Consider the following 16,469-nt stretch of genomic DNA (forward strand, 5'->3'; position numbering starts at 1 on the left):
GATTAATCTAAGCATATAACAAATGGTACACAACTTTACTGCCTTGGCAAGGTATTGTCAATCTCTCTATAGCCCGCAAGGTGTCAAATATTTGACAGCATACCTGGATCTACATGAAGGGAAGATCAATGTTTTTTCACCCTCCGAACAAATTGATTCAGACTGATCATCAAGCCATGTCGCCAAGTGATTGACTTATATACCATCCTAACATCATACTAGCAGTACATTACAAGTGCATCACCAGCAACCTGAGGCAGCAGCCACAATCACCCGACAAAATCATGCAGCAAGTGACCACCAATCTCCTTCCCGAAATGCCGGTCCTGACCTCCAAATGAGCTCATCACATAGGCGTCACTGACTTCCTCCAGTCCGAAACGGTGAGCTAGGTTGGCCGGGAGAGCAGCCGGGAGAGGCTCGGCGATGCAGACCCTGTTGTTCTGGTGAAGACCAAGGGTGAGGGAGACACCGCCATTGCCGCCTCCGATACCAACACCGCCGACCTGCTGGTGCTGATGATGTGGTGATGCAATGTTGTGCTGCGAGGTCAGCCCGTTGTATGCGAAGCTCACCTGTCCCTGGATGGACTGGGACATCTGGGAGAGCTCATCCGGGAAGCCCTGGGAGGCAGCGGTGTTGTGGTTCCGGGTTATGCTGCTGCTCTGTCCAGGATGGGAGTCCGAAGGAACGGAGGGATTCCCGCTGCACTGCGAAGAATGCTGGGCCTGATGATGCACGCTATGCTGGCCCTTGTCAACCACCGAGTGCTTGTGCATTTGCCTCATCTCTAGGTTGTGAATTTCTTCCACCATTGGCTTCCACAACCTAACCCTCGCGTTGATAAACCAGTTTGATACCTGCACCAGCATCACAAATTCAATCAAAATGTCCTGAAAACAAAACAATCTAGCCTGATATACTGTGCAATCTATTCTTGAACACACCTATAAGCATTTCTATTTACCTGGTTGCGTGTCAAGCCTGTTTGTTTTGCTAGCATTTGCTTATCACCATCGGTAGGATACCTGCACGATTGGAATCTGAAAATGTCACTGATGCAAAATTATAGTGTTTTCTAAAAGAACAAAGTACCAGATATAGCGCAAAATCAAATAATCAAGAAATTTCCGCTATTACAAAAGACACTTGTGATGTGCATGCTTAACGATGGTTTACAGGATCACAACAAATATTTTACATGGCGAATATCCAAGCAAAGATGTAGGCAAACGCATCTTCCAAGTCGAAGCTTACAAAGGATTTGATCAATACGGGAACTAATAACACTAGGACCAACATCTGACAAATAATGGATTTCAGTGACTTTTTTTAAAGATGATGACTGATCCTTTTTTTAAAGTAATAAACAGACAGACAAACCCCTTACTGGATGAAAATGGCTAGCACTAAACTACTGTACTAATTATCTCAAACTGAATATCTCGAGCACATGTCAATCAACTTGATGTAACCACCAGTAGGGCTTAGCTATAGCCTTTAGATCATATATATAATGCAAAATGATCATACTACAAAAACTAAAAAGAATATGCCAAACAAACTACATTATGATGATGCTTATTATAGCCTAAGGTATGTACTTCTAAGATTTAGTTCGAAGTAATGCCCATCTGGCAAGTTAATTCCAGCATTAACGTGTTCTAAAAGCCACTCTACTTATGAGAAGCCGGGCCACCACATTCATACATTACAGCCAGAAACAACAAATCCAGGAAGTTAATACGTGATTAAGAATGCATCAAACAAGCAGCAGGAATGCCACTATTTAGATCACCAAGTCGAGAGTCTGATCTCTAGTAGTACAGCTCAACACACAGTTAGGTACAGGTTTAAAAGTTATGTTAATGATGGATTGGAAGCCATGCCTGCATGAGGCCATAGCCTTCTATCAGACAGGCAGGGTCGCTTGCTATCACCAAACCATCAACGGATCAACCCCACGGTTCCAGTGTCACGTACTACTGATCATATCAAAAAGGAACAACCACACTCACCACAAATGCTTAGGGACTACTGTTATCCTCATCTAAAGCAAGCAACTGTAGCATCATCATCATTGTCTTGGAATGCGTGCAGCTAATGAACCCAGAGTTAACCATAAAGCAATAAGATCAAAGGGCTTACGGGTGCAGGAAGTGTTCGAACAGCCACGCGCGTAGAACGGACACAGCGCGCTCGGGGAGCCCCCTCTGTGGGCGCCAAATATTGTGCGGCTGGCCGAACGCGCTCGCGCTGTTCGCTCGCTGGAGGCCGGCGCCGCCGCTGCTACCCCCGGCGAGCCCGAACACGGCGATCTCCTTGTTTAGCCCGTCCTTCACAGCGACCTTGTTGCTCGTGTTGCGCAGCTGGTTCAGAATCATGCTCTTCAAGCACTTGAAGTGCTTCGCCATCGCCCTCAGCGCCAATGCCGCGAACGGCGCGGCGTTGCTGAACCCGGCGACGGTCTCGAACGAGGCCATCACAGCCTGAACCTGCTGGTAGTACTGCCGGTACCTCTTGCAAACCTAAAAAAAGATATTGCTGTTGGGTTAGAATTCGATGAGAGATAATCTACCAACAAAGAATGATTAGATAAAAAGATATCCATGTTAGGAAAAGGAAGCAGTGTGCTTTTGTTTTCATGTGGATATGACACGAACAAAGCAAGCGTAGCTCCCAATTATGGGAGAGAGATGCTATTAAAGAACACAGGCAAACAAAATTGCCTTACAGAGGGTTCCAAAAATAGAAGCTTTCTACATTGTACTCCTACGTAGATGCTCATGTAGTATACTCCTAATTGCCATGCTCCGACATCGTAGAGGAGAGCGCATTTCAAAGCTCGAAGCTTTTAGCAGCGCCACTATTCTCACCAGAGGACACCAACAAGAGAGAATTAATGGCATCTGGCATCGCCCATGGGTCATGTCTCAAGACTTTGAAAGGACGGTTAGTTCTAATTTCATGTGGAGGACTATCTTTTCAAGCACTCACAGTAGTGCTAAACAGCCGATCAAAATACAATCTTTGGTGATAAGACGCGGAGGAACACCACTATTCATCATGAACAGTGCAGAACTGTACAAGCTCAAACCACTCGAGGAAAAAGGAGAGAGAACAAATCAAAAGATGTATCAGCAGCAAAGGAAATCATCATCAAATCAAAAGCACATGCAACCACAGTAAATAAAAGCAATCCGCAACTGCATCGGTGACATGACCACTATGTGCAAGATTCTTCTCCACCCAGGAGTAGCGATAATTGTAACGCCGAAACAAGGTGAAAAAGATGGTCGCCACAAGAAACCTGGAAGGAGGAATTGAGGCGGCTAGCGGAGCTCACTCACCTCTTCCATCATGGAGATGAGCTTCGTCTTCTTCCACTGCTGCTCGGCCCCCGAGATGGGGCCAGCGTCGGCCGCTGCGCGGTCAGCGCCGCCGAGGTCGTGATCAACGACGTCATGATCGACGCCGTCCATCGGATCCGCGTCGAGCAGGCCCTCGTCGGAGATGGTGCGGTCGACGTGCGAAGCAGCGCCGCCGACGTCGCAGATCTCCTCGAACAGCTTCTCTGCCGGGCCGAGGAAACGGGACCGGCCGAGCACGGCGGCGTAGCCGGTGAAGGGACCGAACGGCCCCGTGGCCTGCGCGAGGCCGCCGAGCTGCCTCCTCGGCTGCGCCTGCGGTGGTGGAGGATTCGACGACGCGGAGGAGAGCGACAGCGAGAAGTTCTGCGGTGGGATCTGCGGGAGCGGCGGCGCCAGCCCGTGCGCCACCAGCTGCGCCTGCGCTAGAGTAGGGCTGTGCGGGGAGTACGACGACGACGAGGACGCGTACGAGTAGAACGCCGGGGGCGGAGGCCACGACCCGTGCTGCTGCTGCTGCTGCGGGGCATGACCATGACCATGACCATGAGGCGGTGGCGAGTCCCCGGCGTCCGGCGGGAACCGGAGCTTCTCGCGCCGGCTGTGCTGGGGCACGTGGTACATCTGCCCGCCCGCCGCCGCGGCCGCTGCCGCAACGGCCGCGCCGGCCACGTGCTGCGGATGGTGGTGGAGCAGGAGGTGACCGGCGTGCCCGTGGTGGTGGTGGTGGTGCTCCGCGCCTCCACCCTGGCCGCCGCCGTACCCGCCGCCCCCAGCGGCGGACGACATGGCGCACACGCACGTACGGTCGTGGGTCTCTTCTCCTCGGCGCGCGCGCGGGTGGGCACGTAGTACGGGTGGTGCGTGCGAAGAGGCGCAGCGCAGTGAGCACCTGGCCCTGGAGAGAGTGGAGATAGAGGGGAAACGGCTCCGCACTTTCCGAGCGCCCGGGCCTGGCTTGGCTGGCCTGGTCTCACTCCCTCATCACTCTCCCGCTCTGCTTCTGCTGCTGCTGTAGTGTAGCCTCCCTCTCCCACCCCGACCCCTCGCGTCCTCTTGTTGTTTTCCTCCTCTTTTTCCCCGTTTCGCCTTTGGGCTGGGTGTTGTTGCTGGGTTCGTGGCGCCTTTCTTTCTGCAAAGGCGAGACACGGAGGGGGAGAAAGAGGGGGATGGCGGGAGGGAGAGATGGGAAGGAAATGGTAAGCCGTGAAACTGTGAAAGCGAAAGCAGAAAGGCCGAGCGCGACGGGGGAGAGGAGTGGAGACTGGAGAGCGCGCATCGCGTGTAAAAATAGGTGCAGCCGCGCTTGTCATCCGAGTGGGTGGGTGGGCTGTTTGGCTGCCAGGACGTGTCCGGGCCTGCAGCGTACTTGCCCTTGGCGCGGCGCGATCAGCCCTTGGCTGGCTCGTTACGAGGGAAAAAAAAATTATTTTCATCTTCCCTTGTTTTACTGCGGCTGCCCGCGGTTGGTACTCCCACCTGTGGGGGTTTGACCATTCCAAGCTACGAGTAGAAAACATTCCATGTGCAGTGCGATTAAGTCCCCCATTATAAATGTTGTCCTAACTGGCTTTCGTACAAATACCCATCTCCCTTCTTTCGAATTCCACCTCTGCTGCAGCAACAATTTTTGCGTGTTAACCCCAGTACTCTGTACAGGGCTGTCAAACGACACCAAAATACGGTTTTTATCGCAAGCGTGTCCACATCACTACATCTACATGACCCAATCCCTTGGCTGCTTGTGTATAGTGTAGTAGTGGGGTAGTACAATACTGCTCGACCCGCACTAGTAGAAGCGGCAAATCATACGCGCCCTTTAATGCGCTGCCCTCCCCAGAGCAAGCCCTCCATTGGGCGAGTCCTGACGCCCGGGCCCACGACTGGTCACCACCCGTAACTGGGCCCGCAAGTAAGCAATCACCCCTCTGGGCCCCACCCATGACAAGACCTAACATAGCACACCCTCTGGCCCACGGCCCGTCTCTTCCTCCCTCCGCTCCGAGTCCCCCACGCGCAGCTCCACACCGTCGTCGACGCACCACCGACAAGCGGGACCCACGTCCCCTACCCGGTTTTCCATACAGCGGCGCGCAACCAGGGATACGGGGGAGAGAATCCCACCTCTCTTTCGCCGCGGCTGTTGGCTGTTGCGTCGCGTGGGACGTCACCGGGGGACACGTGCCGGCTCCTCCTTGGGCGCGGCATGATTAGCAAAGCTACGCTACGGCGGAGCCCGTGACGTGGCTGCCGCTGCCATTAACTTCAAATCCACCCGTCCATTCATCTAGCCGTAGTGCACAGAGAGAGAATAAGTGAGCAAAAGATACGAGGAGTACGAGCAGAGTACTGGGGTGTGAGGGAACTACACCTCCGGGCTTATGCCTTTGTTGTTACTGCAGGGACCCCCTCTGTAGACTATAGTGCAGCTAAGCACGGCTAAGCTACTGCCTAGTGACCTCTCTCTACATGGATCAACAGAACAGGTGAAAGTGATTCTCACTTGGTCAGAACAGTGGCAGGACAGTGCCGCCCTATCGCCGCGGGTCCCACCTCGCAGTGTCGACGCGCACTGCTTTGCTCAACATTTCGTGCATGTGAGCACATGAACAGGTGAACCGAGGCAGCTGCTAAGCTTTGGCTACCTATCCCCACGTTAAATATCTTCACGTTTCCACCGCTTCCGCCTCTTCTGCAAACGCGATCTCACAGCGTTGCATGCGACCGAGCGGGGCTCACGCTAAGCCAACGTGTGCACAGCGAACCCACGAAGCACTGCTAGCACGTACTACTACTACGCTCCGCCCGCGCGGTGTTTGCCACAGACCGTCCTATACCACTACACATATTTTCCCATCGCCGCAGCGCGTTGGAAATCGTTTCACGGGGGCAGACGCTGTGTATTGGCAGCGGCGCAGCGCTGTGGCGCTGTGCTAATCAGGCAGGCAAAGACACAGAACAGAGGCAGTAGTACGCACACCGTGCCGATGACACGCCGCATGCACGCGTGGGCAAGGGCCACGGGCGCATGCACACCGCAACGTGTATCTTCTCCCCAGCTCGTGCATTAGGCCGTCGCCCAAGCTGGATGGACCAGCTTATCAACTTGTTTATCCGAGCTTTCCGCCTTGCCGCGAGAGTCGAGACGAAGCTGGCCTTGGCGCCTTGGCCCCTCGCCGTCCTCACCTTTTCGCGTGTCGATGGTACGCACAAGTGTGCGACCGGCTGGAGTGGCTGGACCGGGGACCCGCCTGTGTTTTCGCGCAGTTCCTGTTTCGCTGGATCGCATGTGGACACGCCGCGTTTTCCCTGTTTCTCGCAGCGCACGTGTTGGCTGCTGCCTGCCATGGCTGCCGCACACGCCAAAAACGTACGTGCGTTTCGTTTCGTGCGACCCTGCTGCTAGCTCATGTGTCCCGCCCGGGCTCCCGGGTGCGTTCTAAAGCCAAAAGCAATTATTTTTGACGTAAAAAGAAGGGGTAGAACCAGGGAATTACACGGAGCGAGCTTCCAGCTGCTGTACCATAGCATATTTACAGTGGAGTGAAATGAGGAGACCGAACTTTTACCAGTGAACTGTGTGACCTTGAGATTCTTTAGCATTAATCAACAACGGATAACACTACTTAAAAAATCTTCATAGGGACCGGTATTATAAGAGCCAATTTATTTAAAATCGACATCTATGATCTTTTTCTCACCTTTCCACGATGAAAAAAATATAAAACGGCATATTTAAGCACTATAGATATCGATTCTGTTTAAAAAAAAACTCAATACATGCACTATAGATGCATATTTTTAATAGAACTGACATCTATAAAATGAATATGGATGCTGATTCTTTTAAAAAAAACTGACACCTGTTAAAAAAAAACTTCATCCGTATATGTTTGACCACCCACAGCACCCTTATCTTATCTATCCATCCCGCTTGCCATCCATGCATCTCTCGTCCCTCCTCTCCCTTTGCCTTCCTCTCTCTGGTGGAGCAGCGATGGCCCTCCCCCCTCCTCTCCTCCTCCAGGGCAGCGTGGCGATGGAGAAAGCTGACCGGTCGGGCAGGGTGCGGCCGGTGCGGTGGCTGACAGATAGATCTTATCAGCCCCGTCCTCAAGTACGGCGAGATGGCGGTGGTGGTGGAGGAGGCCTAGATCTCGCTAGCCCTCTCTCTCCTAGGGGACCTCCCCCCTTCCCCTTCTCCTCCTCTAGCATGGCGTGGGGTGGCGGCCGGGTGGCAAGGTGGCGGCGTGGTCATCAGATCTCGTCGGCTCCCTCTTGCCCAAGGGACCTCCGCCCCCCTCCCCCCTCCACCAATGCGGCATTGGGTGGCGGCCACCGGCGTGGAAGCCGGCGTTACGTTTTTTTTTAATAAACCGACACGTATAGGATTGGAGCAAACGTACCGACCATAGCTAGTTCATAACCGTTACTTATGGGGTTTTCTGTCTTAGTGTAAAAGGCTCGTTTTACCGTCCAATTCTAGCTGGGCTATGCCAAATTTTCAATAAAACTAGAAAGACTTAATTAAAAAGAGATTATTAATTAAATTATTACTCCTAATTACGTATCATCTTGATAATTGAATATTTACTAATTAATTTTAATAGATACTAAATTAAAAAACTACTTCCTTTTACATTTATTCTACTCCCTCTGTCCCATAATATAAAGAATTTTAGTTGGATGTGATACATCTTAATACAATAAATCTTAACAAACGGTCTATCCTAGATTTATTGCATGTGTCATATCCACCTAAAATTTCTTATATTATAATGGAGGGAATATATAACGATAATGTAAAAGAAAGTCCCTTTTACATTTCAACATCATAATGTCGAAGCAAGAAAAAAAAAGAAACTGGTTTACTTCCTCTATCTCATAAAAAAACCAATACTTAGATGTGGCACATTTTATTACTATGAATCTGGACAGAGAATCTATCTCTATCCAGATTCATTGTATTAAAATGTGTCACATCCAATATTAGATTCTTTTTGTATTGGACGAAGGAGTACCGCGAGGTACTGTAGAACTTGGGAGTATGTTTGAATGACACTTCGACAGCATCCGTGCCAACGTATACGATGATGCGTATACACGAGGTTTTTGCCCTTTTGGACATCCATGATATACTACGCGCCTCGTAGTCCGCAAGAAATGAGTGCGGAGTAGATCGCTGATCGCGTCTTCCCGTCGAAATTTTTTCTCATCATACGGCCACTCGACGACCAGCTGCAGTACCAGGTACCGAATCACTCTACTCCTACTAGCAACGACAGTAAGGTCAATTCAGAGAAGCCTGCATGCCACCGTTTCTTTTCCTCTCTCTATCTTTTCTGACTGATCGATGCTTGTCGTTGTACGTATCTGTCCGGTTCCTTCTCTCTTCAAAGACGTTGGCTAATCACGCCCTGCTTAGGGGTGTTTAGATCCACGGGCATAAAGTGGATACTATTAGGATATTGCATGAGGTGTTCGGTACTAGAAAAAAATTAATTATATAATCTATTAGTAAACCATGAGACGAATTTATTAAGTCTAATTAATTCATCATTAGCAAATATTTACTGTAGCCCAAATTGCCAAACCATGGAGCAATTAGGCTTAAAAGATTCGTCTCGTAAATTAGTCGCGGTCTATGCAATTAGTTATTTTTTAGTATTTATTTAATACTTTATGCAGGTGTTTAAACATTCGATGTGATATGGTGTAAAATTTTAGGGTGGGATCTAAATACCCCTTTACCAGATTCCATCAAAAACTTTACACCCTGTCACATTGAACGTTTGAATTCCTGCATTAAGTATTAAATATAGGCTAAAAAAAGAAATTACATAAATTGTGACTGTCGACGTTTGATGTCGCGATTGCGGTATTTGCATAGTATGGGGATCGTTGGTACTAGGATATACGCGAGACCGAGGTAAAAGAGACGGAGACGAGGATTTTATACAGGTTCGGGCCCTTGAATCGTCAGGTAATAACCCTACATCATGTTGGTCGAAGCCGGTCGTTGCTCTTATTCATCATAATCACACGGTCGTTATCGACATGGCGGTTTGAAAGTATGACTCGTAGTCGACAACAGGGTAGTCTTCCTCCTCGAGTTCGTGCCCGGCGAAATCAGAGACAGCGCTAGATCCCTATGGCCGGCCTTTGTAGGTACCAGATAGGGCCGATCCAGGCATATCTCTGATGTCGATATCCGGCGGCTTGTCTTGGCGTATGTTGGCTTGTATGTTGTGCCTTCTATTGTTCCGTGTTGTCTATCGTGGGTGTCTTCCATGGTGGGTGTGTCCCCTCTCCTCTTAGGAGGTCTTGTATTTATACCCATAGGTGTCTCCTTGTCCAAGTAGAAATAGGGAAACCAATATGGATACAATCTGAGTAGTCATTGTCGTTTCCATATAGAACTCTGGTTGTCTTTCCTTATTCGGAACTCCTCCTATATCCGCAGGTTGTTTCCGTATAGAACATGGTATATGGTGAGTCCTGCCAAGATTTAGTTAACAAATATTATGTATGTGGTATCCATAACCCTGACAGTGACTAATTTGCGAGACAAATCTTTTGAGCTTAGGCCCTGTTTAGGCTGTGTTTAGTTCACACTGAAGTTTAGAAGTTTGGTTGAAATTGGTACGATGTGATAGAAAAGTTGTGTATATGAAAGGTTTGATGTGATGGAAAGTTGGAAGTTTGGGAAAAAAAGCTTTGGAACAGGCCTCCAAACTTCAACCAATTTTAATTAAACTTCCAAACTTCAGTGTGAACTAAACACAACCTTAATTGCTCCATGATTTGACAGTGCTACAGTAAACATTTGCTAATGATGGATTAATTAGTCTTAATAAATTTGTCTCGTATTTTGCTAACGAATTCTGTAATTAGTTTTTTTATTAGTATACGTACACTCTATACGACACCCTATATAATATTCGATATTACACGCTAAAACTTTACATCTGAATTTAAACACCCCTCAGTCTCATCCATGTTAAGAGTATAGGATTAGGAATTTAGGAGTACTCCACGTACCTGTATGTAATTGGAGTGTACTGTAGTATCTCCGGATACGGTGGATGGCGTGGCTCTCAGTCAGCTGGGACTACTGGCATTCAAAGCACAAAGCGACTCCCAAGTCTGAACCCTCTCAGATCAGAGTATCAGACGCTAGCTGCTCCTACCCGTACTCCTAGATTACGTGAAGTACTTCTACGTCGGCCTCCTCTGGAGCTAGCCGACGCAGCGGTAGTAGTAGCATCTGATTGACGTGCGTCAGGGAGCACCAGATAGCTTGGGTTAACGTGGAGTACAGGCTCCAAGATCTCTTTGCTTACTGCCTCACTCCTTCCGCATCATCCCCTTGTCATTAGACCAGTGATTTGACACCGCCCTGCATGAATTCTCGTTCTCCCTCCGATTTGAACAACATCGGTTTCAGCAATCGGTGCATACAGATACAATAGGACACGGCACATACTGTAGGGGTACGCAATTGCAGTATCCGAAACGGATGCATATACACCGATACCGCGATACTATCTTCGTACTGAAATATACTCCCTCCGTCACATGATATAAGCGATTTTAAGTTTTTTTATAACATTTGACCACTCGTCTTATTCAAATTCTTTTTACAAATATAAAAAACAAAAAGTTATACTTAAAGTATTGTAGATAATAAAGTAAGTCACAAATAAAATAAATAATATTTTTAAAATTTTTTGAATAAGATGAGTGTGCAACCGTTGCAAGCAAAAACTCAAAATCCTTTATATTATGGGACGAAGGGAGTAGCTATTTCTAGCACATTACTTTATCCCAAAATTAAGCTATTTTTCTACCTACTTTCTCCTCTCAACCAATCACAACCATTCTTTTTTACCTACTTTCTCTTTTCAACCAATCATACACCTTCTTCAATCATTCTCACCTACTTTCTTAATACCCATGCCAACATAAAAAATGCTTACATTTTGGGACGAAGGAAGTATGTCATATTTTCAGAATATGGGATATGATACAGACGTATTGTCGACGAGTGATACTCGTGGACTGGATGAGTTGAGTACTGGGGTATGTTGGTAGGAGGGTCTACGTAATACGACATCAAGCAGACAAAGGACAACGATTATACTGGTTTAGGCCCCTATCAGGTAATAGCCATAGTCCAGTTTATATGGAATTTATGACGAGAACATATTACAAAGAGAGTAGTTGAAATAGATGATACCGACGAGACCGTAGTCGAAGGTTTCGACGAGATCTCCCGACGACTTGACTCCGCGTACTCCGACTTCGTAAACTATGGTGGGTGTGTTGGTGATTGAATTGGATGATCCTTCAGCCCTCCCTCAAGGGTTCCTTTTATATCGTGGATTAGCTCAGCTTGACCTCCAAGAAAGGTTTGAATATGTTGGATCTGGTACGGTATAACAGAAACTCTATCCCTTCCGAGTAGGATTTTGAAAATCACTTGACTCGTAGTCAAACAATGCAAGCAAAATTTTAAAATCGACGGAGGGAGTATTATAAAAAATTGAAGATGTTTTTGTCGGTATTTTGATACGTCATCCGTGTATGAGTCAGTTTTTAAGTTTGTTTGTTTTTGAAAAATACAAATTTGTATTTGAGTCGATTTTTAAGATCGTTAACTTTCGGTAATACAGAAGCAATCATATAAGAAATCTGTTTAAAAAACTCGCATGCTAACTTGAGATGATCGGACTCCAAAGTGCAGCTCATGATTTTTTAAAAATATATATATCTAAGCGAACACCCACAGTGAATTTCATCTTAACTAAAGTATATAACAATAATAAGATTAAAATAGACTTCATCCGTTGTAACGCACGGGTATTTTTTCTAGTAAAAATAAAAGGCTGAGGTTTTACATATAAAGGAGACTCGGCTACTGATCAATTCGATCAATAAGACGTTAGCATATTATTTCCATCGTAAAAATAATTTTCTCGCTCCATATCTAAATAAAGCAACCTACAGTATCGGATGCGACATATCATAGAACATGTACGAATTCGTTGTACTAGGATATGTTGTATCCGGTATAGGTTCTTATATCGTGGGGACGGGCCGGGTTAGTCCGTCATAAAAATATAAATTATATTAGTTTTTGCATGATCTACTTTGAAAATCTTTTTTTTCATAATATAACATTAACAACTACACTCTCCGTTTAAAAATATACTAACCTAAAACCGGATTAAACCTAACCTAATACTAACGAATCTAGCTTTGTGATGAATCTAGACAATCCATGTATAGAATCGTGGTACTAGATCAGATCTAATCTTAATCCTAGATTTCTATATTTTGAGTCGTGTGTTGCTGAGGAGTATATTCATAGTACTAGCATCACTTGAAGGTATTTTCGAATATGAATTTATGCCATTACTTGTGTCTCATTAAACAAATGCTCTTACATTAGCAGCTCAATAATTAGTCAAAATTACAAATATTAATTAATCGAAATACAAACCTATGATAGAATGTGATATATTCTAGTAATACAAATTTGGACAGATGGCCGTCTAAATTCGTATAACTAAAATATATCATATACTATTTTAAGTTTTTTTGGACGAAGGAAGTACATCTCTTCTATATATACTATTATAAAAATTAAGGATGTTTTTGCCGGTATTTTCGTACGTCATCCGTTTTTAAGTCGGTTCGCTTTTGGGAATATTTATTCGTGTTTGAGTTGGATTTTAAGCTTGTTTACTTTTGAAAATACAAAAGAGTCGTATAAGAATCTATTTAAAAAAAGCTCGCATGCTAACTTGAGATGAAATACAGACTCCTAATTACAACTTATGATTTTATAAAAAAAATATCCAAGCGAATTTCCACGGTGAATTTTACCCTACCTAAACCCTATAACAATAATAAAATTAATATAGCATTTACCTGTTATAATGTACGGGCATTTTTCTAGTGATTTAATAAATTTGTGCTCACATGGTGAGAAACCCGACCTTTTAAATTCTTACCAATTCTCTCTCAAAAAGTCCGGTTTCCCAAACAGTAGTAAACCATCTCTGCTGTTGTTTTCTTGATTTAATTTACTCCGGTACCCAAGATAGCACTTACCCCGTTTTAAAATATAGTAAATTAGTATCGATACGGACATAGGAGTATTATACTATCACGAATATGGACGGACAAGGTTAAGGTTATGTCAAATTAGTACAGGTTGCTACTCCCTTCAATTAGTTCCAGAATTTCACTCATCTCACACATACTAAAACAAAAATAGAAAAAAGACAAATACATCTAGTGCATCAAATCCTAAAAAAAATATTCTTTATTTTACCTATTTCGAATGCAATTATTTTCTCATTCACAAACTTGATACAACTATTACTTAAAAATAAACTTATTATAGGATAAATGAGAAGCAGGAAAACTTGTCAAAATTGAATATTTTTTTACATAAAGGTATATTTTACTTCTTTGTCCGTCTTAAAATATAATAACCTTTAAACGGTAAAATACGTTCTAATATTATAAATTTTGATAGATGTTATATTTTGGGATGAAAAGAGTACGAGTGTGCAAGTGTTCCTTCCATCTTATTTTAAACGCAGTCACGAGTTTGTGTCTAACTTTAATCGTCCATTTTATTTTAAAAAATAAAAGCTAAAAAACATAAAATAATGTATAAGTTAATATTTATATTTTATCATTTAATAAGAAAAATATATTAATCATAATTTTTTTAAATAAGACGATAATAAAAAATAAACACAGAAACTCGTTACCTCTTTTAAAATAGGAGGGAGGGAGTATATATAAGTCAAGGAGTAATTGCTGTTGGTGACGTTAACCTACGCGGTAGTACGTGCGTGTGAGCAGCTGGAGCATTCAAGTAGTTTTGGCTTGTGGCAGCGCCTCTCGAGCCCATGCAACGCGGAGACAGCAAGCTGCCGCGCGACACGGCACGCCGAGCGAGAACTCGAGTCTATTCAATGCGCTAGCTGCAGCGTCCGTCCGTTGCATTGGCTACGAGTAAAAATTTACCTCTTTCCTTGACTTCGCCAATAGAGAGAAAGGAAAAAAAAAAGGCGAGAGATGGTCCGGGAGCGGCGAGCTATCGGCGCGCGCTGTAGCGGCACAGGGCGAGCAGTAGTCGTCGTATGCGCGGTGGTAGTGATGGCCCTGAATCTGAGCATGCTTGTTGGTCGCGTCACGCACGCTCGCTCGCTGCCTACATACATGGGCTCTCATCATGCCGCACGCCCCCGATCAATTGGCTACAGGCTCCTACTATACACAGCGTCCTCGTGACGGCTCGTCACACACGTACGCTAGGCCAAGCAGCACATGCACGTGCCATGTTTGACATGGGCGCCCGCATGCATTTTGGTACCATATCTAGCGGACGGCGTCGTGTCCGCGCTGCTACAGTCGTCGGTGCAGGAGCTGCTTTGCAATATGTGTAGTTTTCTAGCGAATCCGATCAATATATGCATGGATGCGTACAGATTTAGTGGTTCATCTTTTTTTTTTCTTTTCCTCTGCTCGACTCGACCATGGCTTTACTACATGTGATAGGCTTTTTAGTTCGTGCATGTAGCAGCGGTAGCACACTAGCATGACATGTCTGGATAACCACCGGTCGGGAGTGGCCCACCGGGTTAGGCCGCCGGCCGGCATGGGGCGTACATGCATGCATGGCTTTTCTCGGGAATTATAATCGTGTGATGGTCCGCTGATCGGATGGATCGGGCCGTGCGCGCGTGAGCCTATTATGGTTGGATTGGGACGATGCGTACTACTACTACGTACACTACGTACGGGTAGGGTTCGGCGATGATGGTATTGATGTATACTGGACATTGCATGATACACGTACCACCAAATGCTAAGGATCTTTGGACGAGATGGCTAGTGTTTGGTGCAAAGATCTAGTGACTGATCCGGCCGGTATTTAGGACCGTGGATACTTCAAAGCCGCCAAGTAACAGGAGGGGCGCCTATCCGTGACAGGAGCTGTCTCCACATTTCGATTGATTATTGCATGGCGAAGGCGTGATCAGCAGGGATTGACAGGATGCGAGTAGCGCGTGCTATGCCAGGAAAGGTTACACAAGTTCCCCGCACAAAAAAAAAAAAAAAGAAAAAAAAAAGAGAGAAGGGTTACACAAGTTGTCCGCGCCGGGTCCTACACACATATGGAAAAATGAAACAGTATGTATTGTTTCACAAATGTTCCTGGCTTAAGTTAGATATAGTATATAGGAACAAATTAATGTCGTGCCCCTTAAAATACATGATAAAAAAACACAGAGAATATGAAATAAACCACATAAATGAAAGTAACATGTTTTTTTAATCCAGTAATAGTTAAAAGCACAGGTAATAGGAATATACTCGCTCCGTCTCATTTTAAGTGCAATCATAAATTTTTACGTCCAACTTTGATCATCCGTTTTATTTGAATTTTTTTATTTAGTATTTTTATTATTATGAGATGATAATACATGAATTATGTAACTCATGTTTTTAATTTGTCCAGAAATTTTTCAAATAAAACGAACAGTAAAAATTGTGCACGGAAAATCATGGTTGTACTTCAAATGAGACAGAGGGGGTATGTTCTTCGATTGCACCATAGGACGGAATTGACCATAGGAATACAATCCTATAAAAATTCACATCCTTTTCATAGGAAAAATCCGTGTCCTTTTCAAATGAATCAAAGGAGCATATGAGAAAAAAATATTAAGGGAATTGAATTATCAAAAATTCTTTGTCAATCCTCCATTTTAAAGGGACCCTCATTGTAGAGATGTGCATGTGTTCAATATACACAGGGAGCACATATATATAGCCTTTCATAGTCTACTTGCAGATTTATCGCTCGTAGCCAAAATTTAAATTTTGGAAAATAAATTTTAGAGTTGATTTCTTTTACCCGTACTCTATATTTTAATTTTCTTTTAAACTGTAAGTAAACATATATAAATAAATTGTTTCTCCTACTTTGTTTGTTTTTCTATGGCATATCAACTACTTCGTACAGCTCAAGCGACAAGAGGCATAAAGCAAATTAACCATAAGTGTTTCCCA

General features: G+C 45.1%; 1 protein-coding gene across 1 annotated transcript; it reads right to left on the reverse strand.

Moving 5' to 3' along the window:
- Positions 1–8: 8 nt before the first annotated feature.
- On the reverse strand, positions 9–4,637 carry LOC127780520 (BEL1-like homeodomain protein 9). The gene is made up of 4 exons (XM_052307443.1): positions 3,351–4,637; positions 2,149–2,528; positions 968–1,028; positions 9–860 (listed from the first exon to the last, which is right to left on the reverse strand). Exons 1-4 carry the CDS (start codon positions 4,155–4,157, stop codon positions 270–272), a joined length of 1,839 nt encoding a protein of 612 aa, XP_052163403.1. The 5' UTR covers positions 4,158–4,637; the 3' UTR covers positions 9–269.
- Positions 4,638–16,469: the final 11,832 nt, after the last annotated feature.

Source organism: Oryza glaberrima, chromosome 1, assembly GCF_000147395.1.
Source record: "Oryza glaberrima chromosome 1, OglaRS2, whole genome shotgun sequence".
In the NCBI taxonomy this organism is placed as follows: domain Eukaryota; kingdom Viridiplantae; phylum Streptophyta; class Magnoliopsida; order Poales; family Poaceae; genus Oryza; species Oryza glaberrima.

Bases quoted from the DNA above. Each gene is read 5' to 3' on its own strand.
- LOC127780520 (XM_052307443.1), bottom strand. From the start codon at position 4,157: ATGTCGTCCGCCGCTGGGGGCGGCGGGTACGGCGGCGGCCAGGGTGGA. The intron at 2,529-3,350 runs GTGAGTGAGCTC...ATCTTTTTTTAG, and splicing joins TCATCTCCATGATGGAAGAG to GTTTGCAAGAGGTACCGGCA. The intron at 1,029-2,148 runs GTAAGCCCTTTG...CCAATCGTGCAG, and splicing joins TTCGAACACTTCCTGCACCC to GTATCCTACCGATGGTGATA.